Source organism: Cnephaeus nilssonii, assembly GCF_951640355.1.
Source record: "Cnephaeus nilssonii genome assembly, chromosome: 14".
Lineage (NCBI taxonomy): Eukaryota > Metazoa > Chordata > Mammalia > Chiroptera > Vespertilionidae > Cnephaeus > Cnephaeus nilssonii.
The window spans coordinates 58,153,879-58,170,115 of record NC_137085.1 but is presented as its reverse complement, the minus strand read 5'-3'; the positions used below and the strand labels follow the sequence as shown (position 1 = coordinate 58,170,115).

General features: G+C 41.5%; 1 protein-coding gene across 8 annotated transcripts in view; it reads left to right on the top strand.

The window, feature by feature from the left end:
- BNC2 (basonuclin zinc finger protein 2) overlaps positions 1–16,237 on the top strand; it is a 424,606-nt gene that overhangs the window by 151,351 nt on the left and 257,018 nt on the right. For 2 of the 8 annotated variants that reach the window (XM_079789739.1, XM_079789738.1), the window contains exon 1: positions 1,702–3,788. The exons of the other annotated variants lie outside the window; for them this stretch is intronic. In XM_079789739.1, coding sequence (XP_079645865.1) covers positions 3,786–3,788 — 3 coding nt within the window. In that variant the 5' untranslated portion in view covers positions 1,702–3,785. Of the gene's footprint in view, positions 1–1,701; positions 3,789–16,237 lie in introns of those variants that run through there. 8 annotated transcript variants of the gene reach the window in all.

The window sequence follows — 16,237 nt, the reverse complement described above, 5'->3', positions numbered from 1 at the left end:
CCACTGTTGTGTCTCGGGCTCCAATTCCTCCTCTCTCTCCCAGCCATCCCTTTTTCCCCTTCAGTCTCCCCTTTCTTTTCTCTCCCTTTCCCTGGACTTTCCATTTCGCTCCTCCCCATCTCATTCTTTTTCTCTTTCTCTCTCATCCCCTTCTTTTCCTGTAGCTTGCTTTTCTTCCAGTTGGTTCTCATCCCACCCCATCTCTTTCCTTTTACTCCCTTCTCTCTTTTACCCACACATCTTTCCTTTCACATCTCCTTGCCTTTGAGGCTTGCCCTCACTCAGAGTTAGTCTGTTAACTGCCTGTGTGTGGGATGGTAGAAGGTGATTTAGCCAATCCCATTACTCCAAGTGGACTCTTGTTGGGAAGAATACTAAATTAACATAAGCATGTCTGTGCTCCTAGTAATAGAAGTCTTTTGCTTTCTAGAGATTAAAAGGTAAACTGACAAAACTTTTGAACTTGTAATTTCAGGTGTCATTTAACGCAGTAAAATTTTCTCTTGGTTAAAAGAAGAAAATCAGCTATGATTTTTCACAAACTTGATCATTTCACATGGACCCACCAAAACCAGTTAATATTTCTGCAAAACTCTTGGATGTTTGCAATTTTTTGCATTTCAGTGGCTTATCCATCTGACTTTCTTTTTCAGCAGGTTCTAGATTGTTCTGATTCCACTTATTTGTAATGGCACCATTTCATATAAAATATGATTTCCTCATGATGATGCATCACTGTACCACAGCACTGAGTAGGTTATAAAATTGGTTGACAATTTTTTTTAGAATTTGTCAAGTAAAAGTTGATTGCACTAAGCGTTAGAAATAAGGCGAGCCCCCAAATTAAGGGGTCCTGGTAGAACACAAAACATACTCGGGAGCCAGGCAGCAAGGCAAATATCTTTACTTCTACGTAGAAGGGTGCACACACATAGGGTCTGGAAGCACACGCACACCAAGCAGGTGGTCTGCTCGGCTTTATAATCCCTGACGCACGTGACCTGTCCCTCACTCTTGATTGGAGCTCAGGTGCACAGTCTTTTGTGATTGGCTAATTCAAAGGGAGGGGCTGACCTTTGCCGTTTCAAGATGGCAGCGCCTAGGGGAGCTGCAAGCCATGCAGCCAACATGGCGGTTGTCAAGTCACGCAGTCCAAAATGGCGGCTGTCTCAACTGCTCTTTGACAGAAAAGATGACTTATTTATTCTCACATAAGGACCCGGGTATTATATGTCACTGACAAGTCACACAGGTACTGAAACCTTTTAACCCCTAGGTGAGGGTGTGTCTCCAAGTTCCAGAGGCCTGCCCAGGAGATGCATCACACACCAGGGGTTAACATGGGGCATGTGCAAGCACACAGACCTGCACTCTTTCTTTGAATCTTGGTCCAAGATACGTTGGGATCACTGTCATGATTAATTTGATATGAGCAAAAAAAGCATATCAGCCTGGATTTAAATAGAAATTATCCTCTGTAATATTAGTTTCATGGCTTCACATGCTGCTGTTTTCAATTTTACTAAGTTTTCCTCTAGTAACATCAGAATTGAAATTTGAATATACATTGATAATAAACCAAGTCACTTGAAAAAATCCAATGTTTTCATTGCTATGTCTTATATAAATTAAGATGACAGTTTGATTTCAGCATTTACATTTTGAAATGGAAATATTTTCATAGATTTTGATAATCTTTGCTTCTCTGTTGAGTTGATTTCCCAGCCCTTGCCCCACAAGTCAAATATAATTCCTTTTTAAAAAACAAAACAAAATTAATTGGCTGTCCTCCTGTCTAGAATTAGCATGGTTTGGCTAAGGTGAATGGGGTTCACATGACTTTCAAAGCATGATAAAGTCTGTTTAAAGGAAAGAAAATAAAGGCTTTTCATAGGGCTTAAGACTAATTCCAGATACTAAGGAGACAAAAATTACGCTCAAGTGGACAGTTTGGTTTTATTTTATGTGTCTGCCATCTTGCTTGGAGATCATAATTTTGTATTTTTGGTTAATCTCTTTGATGAAATAAGGTGTTCATTTGTTACTGAGAGGAGGACATGGCTTCACTCAAGGAGGTTAAATTTGGAACAACTGATATTTTTTGCAGGGCTAATCACACCTCACCTGGCTGTAGTTCAGGGTCACGGCAAGAAAGAGGCATGTGCTGCTTTTTAGAATTGCCTGGGACTCTAGTAGAGAGGAGGAATAATGAGATAAAAACATTAGGGTAAGAGTGAAAGTGCCCCATCTGAAAATAGTCAATGATTAGAAAGGAAAACAACAAATAATCACAAAAGTTAAAAAAAAAATCTGAAGGGCATACTTTAGTGGTGGGCAAGAAGTTGAGGATAAAGACAGAAGGGCTCTTTGGGGGACAAAATTGTGGTATCTGGTAACTTAACAAAAATTAATAGTGTTGTATTGGTTTTAAAGGCCTGATTGGCATCAGAGTTTAAAATTAATTAAAACATTTTAAAACTTTTAATGTGATTCATATTTTATTTGTTGTACATATCTTTTTTTCTTATTCCTTAGTTTGTTGGTTATGCTCCTTGGAGTGTAGAAATTTCTGCACAAGTAATAAATCAATAAATCCATTTAAAAAAATCTAATTTGTTGCTTGTACTTTAACCACATGAAATGGTTAAGTATGGATGCTGTAGAATTCACCACCTTTAAGTTTTTCTCGCAAATTCTCAGGGGAAGTCAGAATTAGTTCTGTTTTTGTGTTTTGTAAGTCTAAATTAAATGTCACTTAAATGGGAAAGAACTGGCAGCTTTGATAAGTAGTCCCCAAAGCAAGCCATTTTGTCAGTAATCATAACCTAATTATGAATGCAAATGAAAAGTTTGTTTCTTAAAAACTCCAAAGCAAACACAGGAAAAAGAAACACAGACCACTCTACAACTCCAGGAAAAAAGCACCCAGGCCCTTAAACAGAAGACTTTCAATAGCCTCAGTAATAATAAGAAAGAACCTTTGGCGCCGGCCCAAGTCCTGTTGAGAGGGAGCAGCAAATGGCCTGCGCAGTGTGTGGCTCTGCAGAAGTTCCAGAGTGACACACGCATCACAAGCAAGTCCCATTGCGAGGGGTCAGGGGTCATGTTCAAGAGCAGGGTGTTGCTGGAGGAGGCTGAGGAAGCAGAGGTGGCCCTTCTGTGCTCAGTGTGTGGGTCTGTGTACTCCTTTCCCGTCAGAGCTGGCCCAGCACGGCCAAAAAAGCGGTTCCTTGGCAGGGTTTAATGGCAGGATGATGTAGTCTGTTGTGACTAGTGCATTCCTTTCAGGTTAAACTAGGGAAATGGCATTGTGTTAAAATTCCAAGTCGCATGAATGTTTTATTGCCACAGTGCATTTAGCCCTCTAGGGGAGTGTGTGGTGGCGGGTGGGGGTGGGGGTGACTTAGAGACTCAGGAACTATCAGAAGAACACTTACTTCCCTTGGAAAATTTTACCCACCGGCATGAAGCTGATTTGCTGTGATGGTCACTTAGAAGGGTTTCGCTTTTTCCTAAACTGTGTCTTGCCGTCTGGACAATTAGCAGCTGAAGAAAATATGACAAGACACACGCAAAGAGGCTGGGAGATAGAGAGGAGGAATGCGCCAGAAAGGAGCTGAGCTGAGTGCCCTCCCGTGCAAACTGCCTGAGCGAGGGACCCCTCCCCCCGGGCTCGGCCCTCCTCTCCCCCCCCCTCCCTCCCCCAGCCTGTGTTTTGCTGTCTTCCTGAAGGCCAGGAGTGATCTGTTAACCTTGCACCACTGACTGGGAGGCCACTGCAGCTCATGGTACTGTATGTTACCATTACTACTCCCTCATTCCTTTTCACTGGCTGTTTTTTTTTTTTAACCATTTCTCTGTAATAACGGTTTATATTAGTCAGAGGGATACAATTTAGGAATGCAGAAGGACCGAGTTTAAAACAAAACCAACTTAAGTAACCCCCCTCCCCCCTTGGCATTTAGAAAGGCTAAATCGAACTATTCTAATTCAGTTGCAGCCAAAGGTTTCCAGAGTGATTTAAAATCAGGGATTCTGGAAATAAGGCAGTAAAAGATGCAAGTCATCTCGGTTGTGGATCTTGTAAAGGAACTTGGTTGTGCAACCACGTGAGCAGCAGGGTTTTAGGACATTTTCAGGTTTGCAAGTGGCCTCAGATATATCCACTTTGCAGAGTGCTTCCAACCATGTCCCTCTCCAGGGAAGCTAGTCTTCTGGTCACTGTTCCCGTGTTTTAGGCTTACAGTGACTGAGGGTGTGTAAGATTTGACTTCAGTGGTAAATGTGCATGTTACATGTAACACTCAGGATTGCTTCATGATTTGATCTGGTGAAAGTTAATTTGTAATAGATTAAAATGTGGATGTATGGAACTGGGACTTTATAAAATATTCATGCATCTGGTCCCCCCCCCCCCCCAATGATTAGGAGAAATATGGATTATCTTGGACTTACCTAAGGAAATATTATTTTAATAGTTTGAATTGCCTTTCTATTTCTCTTCACTTTTGAGCCATAATACTTTACTTATTTTTATGTTCTTATGTGTCATTTTCTTTTCCTTAATAATGTATATATATATATGGAGAGAGAGAGAGAGAGAGAGAGAGAGAGAGAGAGAGAGAGAGTTGTGTATGTGTGCCAGCATGTGCAATGCACCCTTTGATAACTGCCAAATAGATACAAGGAAGAACTTAGAGAGTTATTAAATACAGATATTTTTCCATTGATAAATCATTTTAAAATATGATATGTAATATAAAATTAAACTCAAGAATATATCAAAAGAAAGTAAACTGTGGGTGGGTTTTTGTGCCCAATTTATGGGATTTTTGGTACATGTTTGTTTATTTCTATAAATGGATGATTTTGTCAAGATAGACCTGAGCTAATCTGATTAATGCTGCCTGTATGATGGTTTGTTCTTTATGAACAGATACAGTCACATTGTGTGTGTTTTTTAAATATATTTTTATTGATTTCAGAGAGGAAGGGAGAGGGAGAAACATCAATGGTGAGAGAGAATCATTGATTGGCTGCCTCCTGCACATCCCCTAATGGGGATCGAGCCCACAACCCAGGCATGTGCCCTTGACCGGAATTGAACCTGGGACCTTTCAGTTCGCAGGCCGACGCTCTATCCACTGAGCAAAACTGGCTAGAGCACAGTCACATTGTTTATTGGAGGTCTTAGATCAACAAGACAAAAAGTCACCTCTGTAGCAAAATCAAGATTTTATAAGGACTTGGCACTTCACATTTTAGATGAATTCACATTTCTCCTTATATTCTAGAGAATACTCACTTTAAGAATTCTTTTTACTCTGTTGGATGTAATAAAATGATGATATGAGTTTTCTTTTGGTGATTTTTGCTTTCAGTTCTAAATTTTAATGTGAAAATTACAGTAGTATATTTAACTTACTTTGTGCTGCATATTTTTTCTTATAGCCAATTTCAAAATTATTTTTCCTAAATAGCAGACAAACTTGTTAACAATGCCAAATTAAGAAAAAAAAATCTATCATGTACATTTAGAGCATCTAAACATATATTTCTTATCCTGGTCATGGAAGCATGTTTTTATTATAAAAAAGATGTTGTGGTTGTATTCAGCCCTTTTCAACTTGCTTTATTAAAATTTTTCCTTTATAAACCAAGAGACAAAGGATGGAATTACTTTTAATATCATGTCTCCTTAATAAGAAAAAGTTGGTTTAGGATTTTTTTCCTAAAAATCAAACATTATTAAAATACCAATACTTGACCTTTTAGAATTTTTCTGTTCCCATTGTACCAGAAAGACAGTAGTGTTTGACATTATAGAACTCTGGAGGGTGAGTTAAAAGGTTGGAGCTGAGTTCAGATCTTAATGTTGTCACTTACTGTATTAGTCTTGTGACCTTGGGTAAGTCACTTTATCCCTAACCTTTATATTCTTCCATTTTAAAATGGGGAAAAGAACACGGAGCTTGAGAATTTGCCAGGAACATGAAATGTGAAACTGAAGTACATAGTAGGTATTCAGTGAACTGGAGTCCCCTTTCTTTGAACTCGCCCTGTGTCAGGCTTCCCTTGGGAAGCTTGACTTTTTGGAAACAAGAGGATACATTTAAATAAAACATTTTAATTTCTTCAGTTATGTCTAGGAAAGGAGATAGTAGACATTTGGCAGGCAACCTTTTCTATCTTTTAAATTTATTTCTCTTTTTGAGCATCTACTGTGTTACCCATTAGTCTTGCATTTTGGCCACTCTGCAAAAGTCTCACCAGGTTGGCCTTCGTGGATGTCAGAGTGATGCTATTATTTCTGTGATAGCAGTTAATGGCAGATGGTAGACTGAAGGCAAAGAGGCAAACCTAGTTCTATTGGATTCTGTTTACTTTTGTATTATCAGTTCTAACCATTTTCATGAATTGAAGATTCCTGCCTTATTATATTCATTATCCTAATACTTGATAGTAGAGCTTGAAGTTACATTTTGCAGGTAAGACCCCAACCGCTGTCCCTGGCTTTGCATATTTACTTGTATTCATGGAATTTAGGTCACACTAAAGCTAATAGTATTTAAACTCAGTAGAATTAAACAGAATAGTAGCAAGCAACATGCATTGAGGATCCAGCCTTTTGAACCAGATGTATCTGCATTTGAATTTATCTCTTCTTTATTTGACCTTGGAAAAGTTATATAACCTCTCTGACCCTGAGTTATTTCATTCACAAAATGGGGCTTAGCAGTGATGCCTGTGAAGTCTGGCACAGAGGGTGAGCTGGGTAGGTTGTCACTAGCAATTTCTTCTGTAAAACCTGTTGTAATTAGTTTGCAAGCCTTCTGCGGTGTTCACTAAGCGGCTCTTTATCAAAGGTGGTGCAGGGTTCTGAATACTCCTATCATGTCCATATTTGGCCTTCTCTATTACTGGTTAAAAAAGCACTGTGCCTATCTTGCAGAAACTTACTTCTGTTGAAGAAAATGAGAAAACTCCCTCTTTTATTTCTCTTTACTAAGAAGCAGTCACTGGGCGGCATAATTCTAAAATCTTATGTGGCTTTTGGGTACTTTATGAACCTTTTTATGATAACCCAGAAGCAAGACACTGATTGAATTAATACATTTCCATAAAGGCACTATTCTGTTAACCTCTCCTCTTCCTCCTAACCCCTGGATGCTTTTGTAAGGGGCTTCTTTGATCCAGAAGTGTGGTTACTACCTATAGTGGGGATGCCAGTGCATAGCTATATAGGTATTGATAAGCTTAACAGCCTTTCTCTCTTTAAGACAAAGAAAAAGGAAGAACCAAAATAGCAACAACAAAACCCAAACCCCCACCAAACCTAAACAATCCAAAAAACATCTTATTTTCTGAAAAACTCAGTGCTTAATAAAATGCAGATCTAAACTTTGCACCCGGATTTTAAGTTTTAATAGTTTTAAACTTATTTTACAGCTTTTGTGTAAAGGTTATATAGTTGTCGTGCAGATCTGATTTAAAAACTACAAACAGAATAAAATCTCTCTGAAAGGCTGCCACCCAGGGACCATTTTATTAACATCTTTTTAGTCATCTGAATTTATGGTTACATGAAAATGTAGGGGTAGGTACTAGTAACATAAAGGGATTATAGATATGTGACTTCCTTTTTTTAAACTTAGGTCATAGATATCTTTCCATGTCTATAAATATAAATACTCATCATAATTTTTAGTGGATTCCTAGTATTATTATTGTACCGTAATTTATTTAATGAGTTCTTGGTTCATGGACATTGAGGCTGTTGCCAGTTCTTTTCCTTTTATGAAGAGAGGTGCTTCAATATGAACATTCTTGTTTGCACTTGTATTCTTATTTCCTAAAGGTGAATTCTTGAAAGTGATGTTGCTGGGGAAAGAGGTATAATTTTACACAATTTAAAATGGATTGGCAAACCTTTTCTGTATTTCTCTGCCCAGATAGTAAATATTTTAGGCCACCATATGGTTCCTGTAGCAACTATTCAACTCTGTCTTTGTAGATGCAAACGTCCATAGGTTATATATGTAAAAGAATAGGCATGGCCATATTTTAATAAGACTTTATTTAGAAAAGTAGGCAGCAGGGCACCATTTGGCTTTAGGATCAAATGTAGTTGCATACTTTTGGCTAGAAACAAAGGATTTGCTACGATTAGGGATGGAAATTTACCCCCATTTGGCTGTGAGCTGACCTTAGATATGTATTTCTATGTCATGAAGGTATAAAGGCTTGATTACTTTCTTTCCAGGTATATGGCAATCATTGCCTCTTTTAAACAACTTATTAAAGGAGGTTTTCATGCCTGTCCCTATTCTGAAGCCTAGTACGTGTGTGTGTGTGTGTGTGTGTGTGTGTGTGTGTGTGTGTGTGTATTATTTTACTAGAGGCCCAATGAACGAAATTTGTGCATGGGTGGGGTCCCTAGGCTTGGCTGGTGATCAGGGCTGATCAGGGCCAGGCTGATCAGGGCCGGGCTGGAGAGGAGGTGATGGTTGTCGGGACGGGTGCAGAAGGAACTGATGCCGACGCTGCCATTGTTGGCACCCTGCCTGCCCCCCTCCTCCTTCCCTCACCACTGCGCCGCCACTGCGGCAGGCGGGCAGCGGGCAGATCGGGGCCTGCTGGGGGGTGGGGTGGGGAAGAATGAGGCACAGGAGGTTGGCCGCCAGCCCTGAGGAGGGAGCTGGCCCTCGGCTCACCTGGGAAAGGGTCCGTGTCCACCACCACCCACCCCCAGTTCCCCGTCCCAGCCCAGGGCCCAGCCCTGATCTGGCGATCAGGGCCTGCCAGGTGGAGGGAGGGACCACGGGAATTTGGCCAGCCAGAGGAAGTTGGCTGTGGGAGCACACTCACCGCCAGGGGGAAACTCCTATGTTTAGCGTCTGCCCCCTGGTGGTCAGTGCATGTCATAGCAACCAGTCGTTCCAGTCACTTAGGCTTTTATATATATAGATATTTCAGATTTCAGCATATGTTGACAACTTGTGGGGCAGAGAAGGGCCTCTTAAACATATTTTAGAGGATATGTATATTTTCTCCCTCTGGAAGATTTCCTCAGTGGAGTCAGGTTTCAGAGATACCCTGACGTAAGCTGGAAGGAAAGTCCAACTAGAGAAGTATCATTTCAGTAGATGCATACCACAGATCAACAGGGTGACATTGAATTAGTTACTGAACCTTTACAGGCTAAATTATACTCAGAAGAATGCTCCGCGCATAAATAGTAACCTCCTTGCATTTTGTATTTCTGTGAAATAGGAATTATTGGCCCCTAACTGCCTGTGGGTATTTGTTGAGGATCAGGTGGAATAATGATATTGTTAAAATCACTCTATTTTTAACATTGGGTCACTGGTGCCACTATGAATTTTAAGAGATTTATTTATTATTTATTTTGCATGTATTTGTTGACTATCTGCAGTGTGTAAAGCAGTGTGGTAGGCTCTATGGGAGAGAAGTAAATTAGTTCTTGCCCTTAAGGAGAGAAAAACACGTATTTCAAGTCCAAGGTTCTGTAATGCTCTGGGGAGGAGATCTCTGCCGCCGGGGGGGTATCAGAAAACTTTGTAGAAAGAGTGGCATCGGGAAACAAGGAGATTTTTCGCATGTATAATGCAGGGGAGGGCATTCTAAAAAGAGCAGCACCAGAACTATGTCAAGTTAGGAAAGCCCAAATCAGTAAGCAGGAGGCATCAGATAATCTAATTAGACTATCTGTTAAGTATTTGCCATGAAGGAAGAGGAGAAGGTAAAGGTGGAAAGACAGGGTAGAGCTAGGTTTTAGAGGGCCAGGAAGGAACTTTAAATTGGTAGTTTGTGGGGAACTCTAAACATCATCTAGGAGAATATGTTTGGCAATTGGAGGGGGTGGTAGATGGCACTGGTTGGAGAGTGTGGAATGATAAAGTTGGAATTATCACTTAAGAGTCATGGCAGATGTCTGATCTTGAAGGAGAGAAATGAGCCGGGAGTTGTATGGGGGGACTGCCAAGGGGATTAAAAGGGAAGAATGGACAGGCTTTCAGAAATTACTTGGTTTGGGAAATAAGGAGAAGGCTCTTAATCATGATTTATATTTCTGAGTCTTTTAAAAAATATGTTTTTATTGATTTCAGAGAGAGGAAGGGAGAGGGAGAGAGGGATAGAAACATCAATGATGAGAGAGAATCATTGATCGGCTGCCTCCTGCTCGACCCCCACTGGGGATCGAACCTGAAACCTGGGCATGTGCCCTGACCAGTGATTGAACTGTGACCTCCTAGTTCATGGGTCAATGCTCAACCAATGAACCACATTGGCTGGGCATGTTTCTGAGTGTTTGTTAATGGGATTGACATGGCAAAATACAGCAAAGTTAGGGGAGAGCTGTAATAAAGAAAGGGTAGCAATGAACCCAGTTGTTTTGCTTGTTTAGCTCAAGGTGTTAACTGGACACCTGGAAATTTCTAGTTGGAGCTTGAAAGTGTAGGACCAAAATTTATATGAGAGGTAAAGAATAGGTGGCAGATGAAACCAGGGAAGAGCATGACATCACTAAAATGAAAGCCTCTAGCGAGAACATGGTATTTTATAGCATTTCTGATCATTAAGTCTGTGACATAGATAGCTCTATGTGAGGCTATTATACCAAAAGCATACAAAAAAAGAAACACTATGTGTTTTATCATTTATGAAGCATTCTGTTGTCTACTACTTTTAGCTGCTAAAGCCACTAGATTTCAGGAGTAAAATACGTTCAGTTTGGAAAAAAGTACCTGATTTTGTAACATCCCTAGAGAAAATATTTTAAGAAACTTCCTTTTACTTAATCTTCTCAGCACATCCTGAGACCCCCAGTAACAAAGAGATGCCATTTTTTTTTAACCTGGCACAGAAAACTGTAGCTTTTCATCTCCCTTAGATCTCACCCCAGTTGACAAAAGTGAACTTAGGATGGGTTGGGGCGGGGCAGTTAGGAGGCGGGTGTGTTTTCCATAGAAATCAGCCTTGTATGTGTTTGTGAATTTTCTCTTTTTAGTCTGGGATCCTCAGAAGCCTTGGAGGGAGAATTGTGCAAGACACAGTATGACTTACATTTGGGTTGGGAAAGTTTTTACTGTATGGAACCGCAGGACTGAATCTGCCTTCCCATTTCCTTTCTTCTCTTCATGTCACCTGTGTTCAAACTTTGCAGGCAAAGAAAACCATGTCGATTCATTGGTGTTCCGCATGCTGTATTCTGAGCTTTGGTAGTGTGCCCAAGGCTCCCCTGGCTCTCCTGTTGACAGCAGTGGGAGTTTCCCTGGTAGGTTAGTGGCCTTCCTTCAGGCTCACTCTTCATGGCTGATGGGGCAAGGGGCTCGTCCAGAGGAACCTGCATCTCCAGCCAACCACTGGGCATTAAATTTAGCATTACATGCTCATCTTATTTCAGCTCTTAAGCCATGTATGAACACTTAAACTTTTTTTAAAAAGCCATAATAGGTTTACTGTAGGTGGTTCAATGGGTAACTAGAGCCGTTGGAGCTTTTTGGAGGTAATATTTTTCATTGTCTGGCATATTCTTCTATCATATTTCATTCCTTTTCTGCTTTCTCACAAACATTTTTCCACCACCTTTTCCTCTTCAGTGTGTTAAATTGAGGAGAGGAAAAATAACACCCTTTTGGTGTGTCCCATTTTGTGCCTTTGATGATATAAGGTGAAGTTAAATGTACTTATTTTCTTCCAAAGTGAACTCCTTTCTAAAAAAAATGCCACCCCCCAAAAAAAAAATAAAATAATTCAGGGGGTTGGTGATCATTACTTAGTATCCTCTTCCTCCTCATTAGAAATAGTTAAATTCATCCTCCTTCTTGATTGTGGAGGAAAACCAGGGAGAGAAGCCAAGAGGAGCAAGCACAGTGGCCAAGTTAAAGGTGACCTGGATCATTTCAAAGTGTTTTTTGTTTAAATGCGTAAGTTAGCGCCTGTCCCCAAATCATTTCCTTCTCATGTTTGCAGCGTATCCATATCACCGCTCCTTAAGTTGCTTAATCATTTTGGCTTTCTCTTTTAAGGGTCTGCTTTTCTGACATCCCCTCTCTTCTTCACAGAATGAGATTTGGGGAGATCCTGGATCTTATGCCCTGGTGTTTGCTTCTTCTTTCATCCCTTGGTTTTTGTTATGCTGCCTCTTCTAAAATGGAGAGCTTTTTCCTAAACATTTCTCCTTTGATTTTCCAGTTTATTTAGGCTAGTGATTCTCAAACACCTGACCACTAAGAACAAGTGGCTGGGTGCCCCATCCACGGGTCCTGTCGCAGTAGGTCTCAGGTGGGGCCCAGTAAATGCATTTCAAACAACTCCCTGGATGATGCTGATAAGTTCCATGGCTGAGGAGTATACCTTGAACCACTGACCTAGACTATTGGTTTTGTCTATGAGTTTGCTGTTTTCCAAAAGGGTAGAGTTTCTTCAGATTTTATTCACCCATGTTTCCTGGAAACTCCTTATTTTTAATTCATAGGTCAAGCCAGTAGCATGAAAGAGAACTCAGCTGGTTACCTTATCCTATATAATAAAGAGGTAATATGCAAATTGACCATCATTCCAACACACAAGATGGCCACCCCCATGTGGTCAAAGATGGCCGCCACAAGATGGCCAGCAGGGGAGAGCAGTTGTGGGCAATCAGGCCAGCAGGGGAGGGCAGTTAGGAGGGACCAGGCCTGCAGGGGAGGACAATTGGGGGCAACCAGGCCTGCAGGGGAAGGCAGTTAGGGGTGACCAGGCCAGCAGGGGAGGGCAGTTAGGGGCAATCGGGCCAGCGGGGAGCAGTTAGGCGTCAATCAGGCTGGCAGGGGATTGGTTAGGGGGTGATAAGGCTGGCAGACAGAAGCGGTTATGAGCAATCAGGCAGGCAGGCAGGCAGGCGAGCGGTTGGGAGCCTGCAATCCTAGATTGTGAGAGGGCAGTCAGACATCCCTTGAGGGGTCCCAGATTGGAGAGGGTGCAGGCTGGGCTGAGGGACACCCCTCCCCCATGCACAAATTTCATGCACCAGGCCTCTAGTCTATAATAATAAAAGCATAATATGCTAATTACGGACCAGACCTCCTTCTGGACGTCATTCTGGGCGAAGCCACCCGGGTCCTGGGTGCCTTGCCAGTGGCCGGAGGGAAGCCGGTGCTGGCAGCTGGGGGAAGGAAGGCCTACTCTTGCATGAATTTTCATGCATTGGGCCTCTAGTATGCACACACACACACACACACACACACACACACACACACACATATTTTTATTGATTTCAGAGAGGAAGGGAGAGGGAGAGAGAGAAACATCACTGATGAAAGAATCATTGATTGGCTGCCTCCTGCACGCCCCCTACTGGGGATCGAACCTGCAACTGGGGCATGTGCCCTTGACCAGAATCGAACCTGGGACCCTTTAGTCCCCAGGCCGACGCTCTATCCACTGAGCCAAACTGGCTAGGGCTTACCTTATATTTTAATTGTGAAGGCCCCCTTGGGTTATGAATGGCAGGGAGTGAAATGGGATACTGCTCACGACTTACCCCAGTGAAGACTTCAGTGGTCAGTCTCTCCGAGCCTCAAAACATCTTGCAGTCTTTCTCAACTCAGCATTCTAGGAAGCCTTCTAAAAGTTGACTGAGCTGGTCCCTAATTGAGACTAATTGAATAGTTATACTCTTTAGTTTCTCTAATTGCTTATATTATTCTTTTGACACTTGAGGCTTGCTTCCCTCCACCCAAATTCTGTCCCTCACTGTCTCAAACTTCTCAGCCCTCATGAGAGTGGTGTGCTCTGGGGGGATGTCTGGGGAGGTATCATTTACCTATACTGTGTACCTACTGTGTGCTTAGTTAGATGACATGTCCTCTCCTTCAACCTTGTCAACCCTACACAGTAATTGTAAGTGTTCCCACTTTACAGATGCAGGAAACAAGGCCCTGAATTGATAATTAACTGACCAACTTTATAAGGACTGCTGAGATTTATTTAAACAGACATCCAGCTTCAAATCCAGTGCCTTTTTCACATTTCCTGCCTTTAGGATAGTTGTCATCGGGCCTCAAGGGCAGAAAGAAAGTTAACCTGGGCATATATATGCACACTTGAAATTTTACTTACTGTCAGTTGTTAGATTTGGCAGTATATATGCTGATAAGCAGAAACCTGGAGTGTTCAGTTTCCAAGATATGAATTAAAAGAATGATTGCAAACCAATTGAAAATAATCTAATTCTGTACTTTGTTTTCTTAATCTAAAGCCCATCCATGACACAGGTATACACAACTTCATTTTCTATAGTGCTAAAACTCAAATAAAACAAGAGTTGGAGAAATAGATGGATTATCAATTGGTAGGAGGCTTTTTCTCCTTCTAGTAAAACACCAGCATCGTAATTGAGAGAACTTAGTCATAATTTCAGTTCTGTACAGTTTATCAGATGTGGAGGAAGACAGTAGTGATAGGCCCCAGTTTTCTTGTTTAAAAATAAAAAAGGTACAGTGGAAATTAGACCACCCTTTACTTATCTGATGTGGGAATTAATAAATATTATGTAAAAAGCCCTTTGAGCACTCTGGAAAGCAGATTCTATGTAATTTTAGCATTATTCATGTTCCATTACATTCCTCAGGGTGTTACCAGGGAAGAGAGGTTTATATCTGTTATCCTACATTTCACAATATAAAAACAAGGTATTTTTGTTGTTGTTTGTGGCGGTGAAAATCTCCTGTAATTGTACCTGCAGAGGTTGCTCCTATCAAGGAGCCTAGGGCCCTGTTCTTTGGCAGCTTCCCCAAGAGGACCAGCTCCTGAGGCAGGAAGAGCGTGAACCTCAATTAAACAGGCCTGGCTGCTCTGAGATGTGTCTCCCCCACCCCCAGTCCTCTTCTGTGTCCGTCAACCTGGAGAGTAGCAGAGTCAGATACTTGACTCTTTTCTGTTCTCTCTTTTCTCACCCTGATCCTATAGCTCCTTGATCTGAGATATCTCCAGAGTGGCCTGTCCACTGTCCTACTTCGTTCTTCTTCTGTAACATATCTCTCATCCTTATCAGGTTCCCCCATTCCTACAACCCTGTCTCATCTGTAAGAATGAGCACAGTTCTGGCCATTTCCTTTTGGAAAAGGGATAAAGAAGTGTTTGGACTGACGAGTAGCGAGACCAGGAAGCAGTGTTTTCATTCCTAAGCGTTGGGTTTATATAGTTGGTCCTTCTAAGTCTTAGCCTGGGGTTCCGTGGTTGAGAAAGTTTAGGCTTGGAATGTTGTTCATTAGTTAAATCGTAACCTGAAAAATTAGTAGGATATAAGCTGTAACTGCACATCAACAACACGGCTCACCTTCCTGCATTTCAGCATTTGCATTCATTTATTTTTCAGCAGTGTGTTTAGCATGCATACTCATCTTCACTGTGGTGGGTAATTAATTTATTCCTTTCTCTGCTCTTTCTCACACGGGCTCCTGGCTAGCTTATTGTCAAATCCATTTCACTTAATGGTCTTCCTGAATTCTTTGTGTTATCTGCATAATTGTCCCTTCTGCTGCTTGGCATTGCCTACCCACTGAAACGAGGCTGAAGTTCTGGTGCTTTTCTCTGGCCTGGAACGTGGCAGAGCTTGCGCCCAGCCATGTCCCCCAGTCCCCAGAGAGGACTTGTTTTGGGTTTTCTCTCTCCCTTTATTTTTGAAAATCAGTTTTGTTTATCCATTCTTTTCCAAGTTCTTCTTGGGCTCAGATAGTTTCCCTCATATCTTCACTGCTAGACTGAAGCCACCAAAACACGTACACTTCAGAACTGATCTGGGCTTGTGGCCAGCTTAACAGAAGAGACTTGAGCTGACATGGGAGTCAGTTTGCTTATTTAGGCTGTGACTTTTATAGTGCCTGTCAGGCAAGTGCCTACCTGAATGCTTCACGTTTAAAAATAAAATTACATTTCAAATGGGCCCTGGCTGTGCAAAAAGCATCTCAGTGTCTATAAGACCTTTTCTTGGGAACACGTTTCATTTCCCAGGTTACCATGTCTGTGCCTCATTCTTTCTCCCTTTGTCCCGTTCCTTACACCACCTTATACCCCCATTCCGCTTCAAATATTTTAAACGGTAGCTTCCTTTTAGTGTGGGGCTTTTCCTAACTTCTTTTCAGAAATCTGGCCTCTCACAGTCTTTATGTGTGATCTCAGTAAACAAAGAACGTGTGTGTGTGTGTGTGTGTGTGTGTGTGTGTGTGTG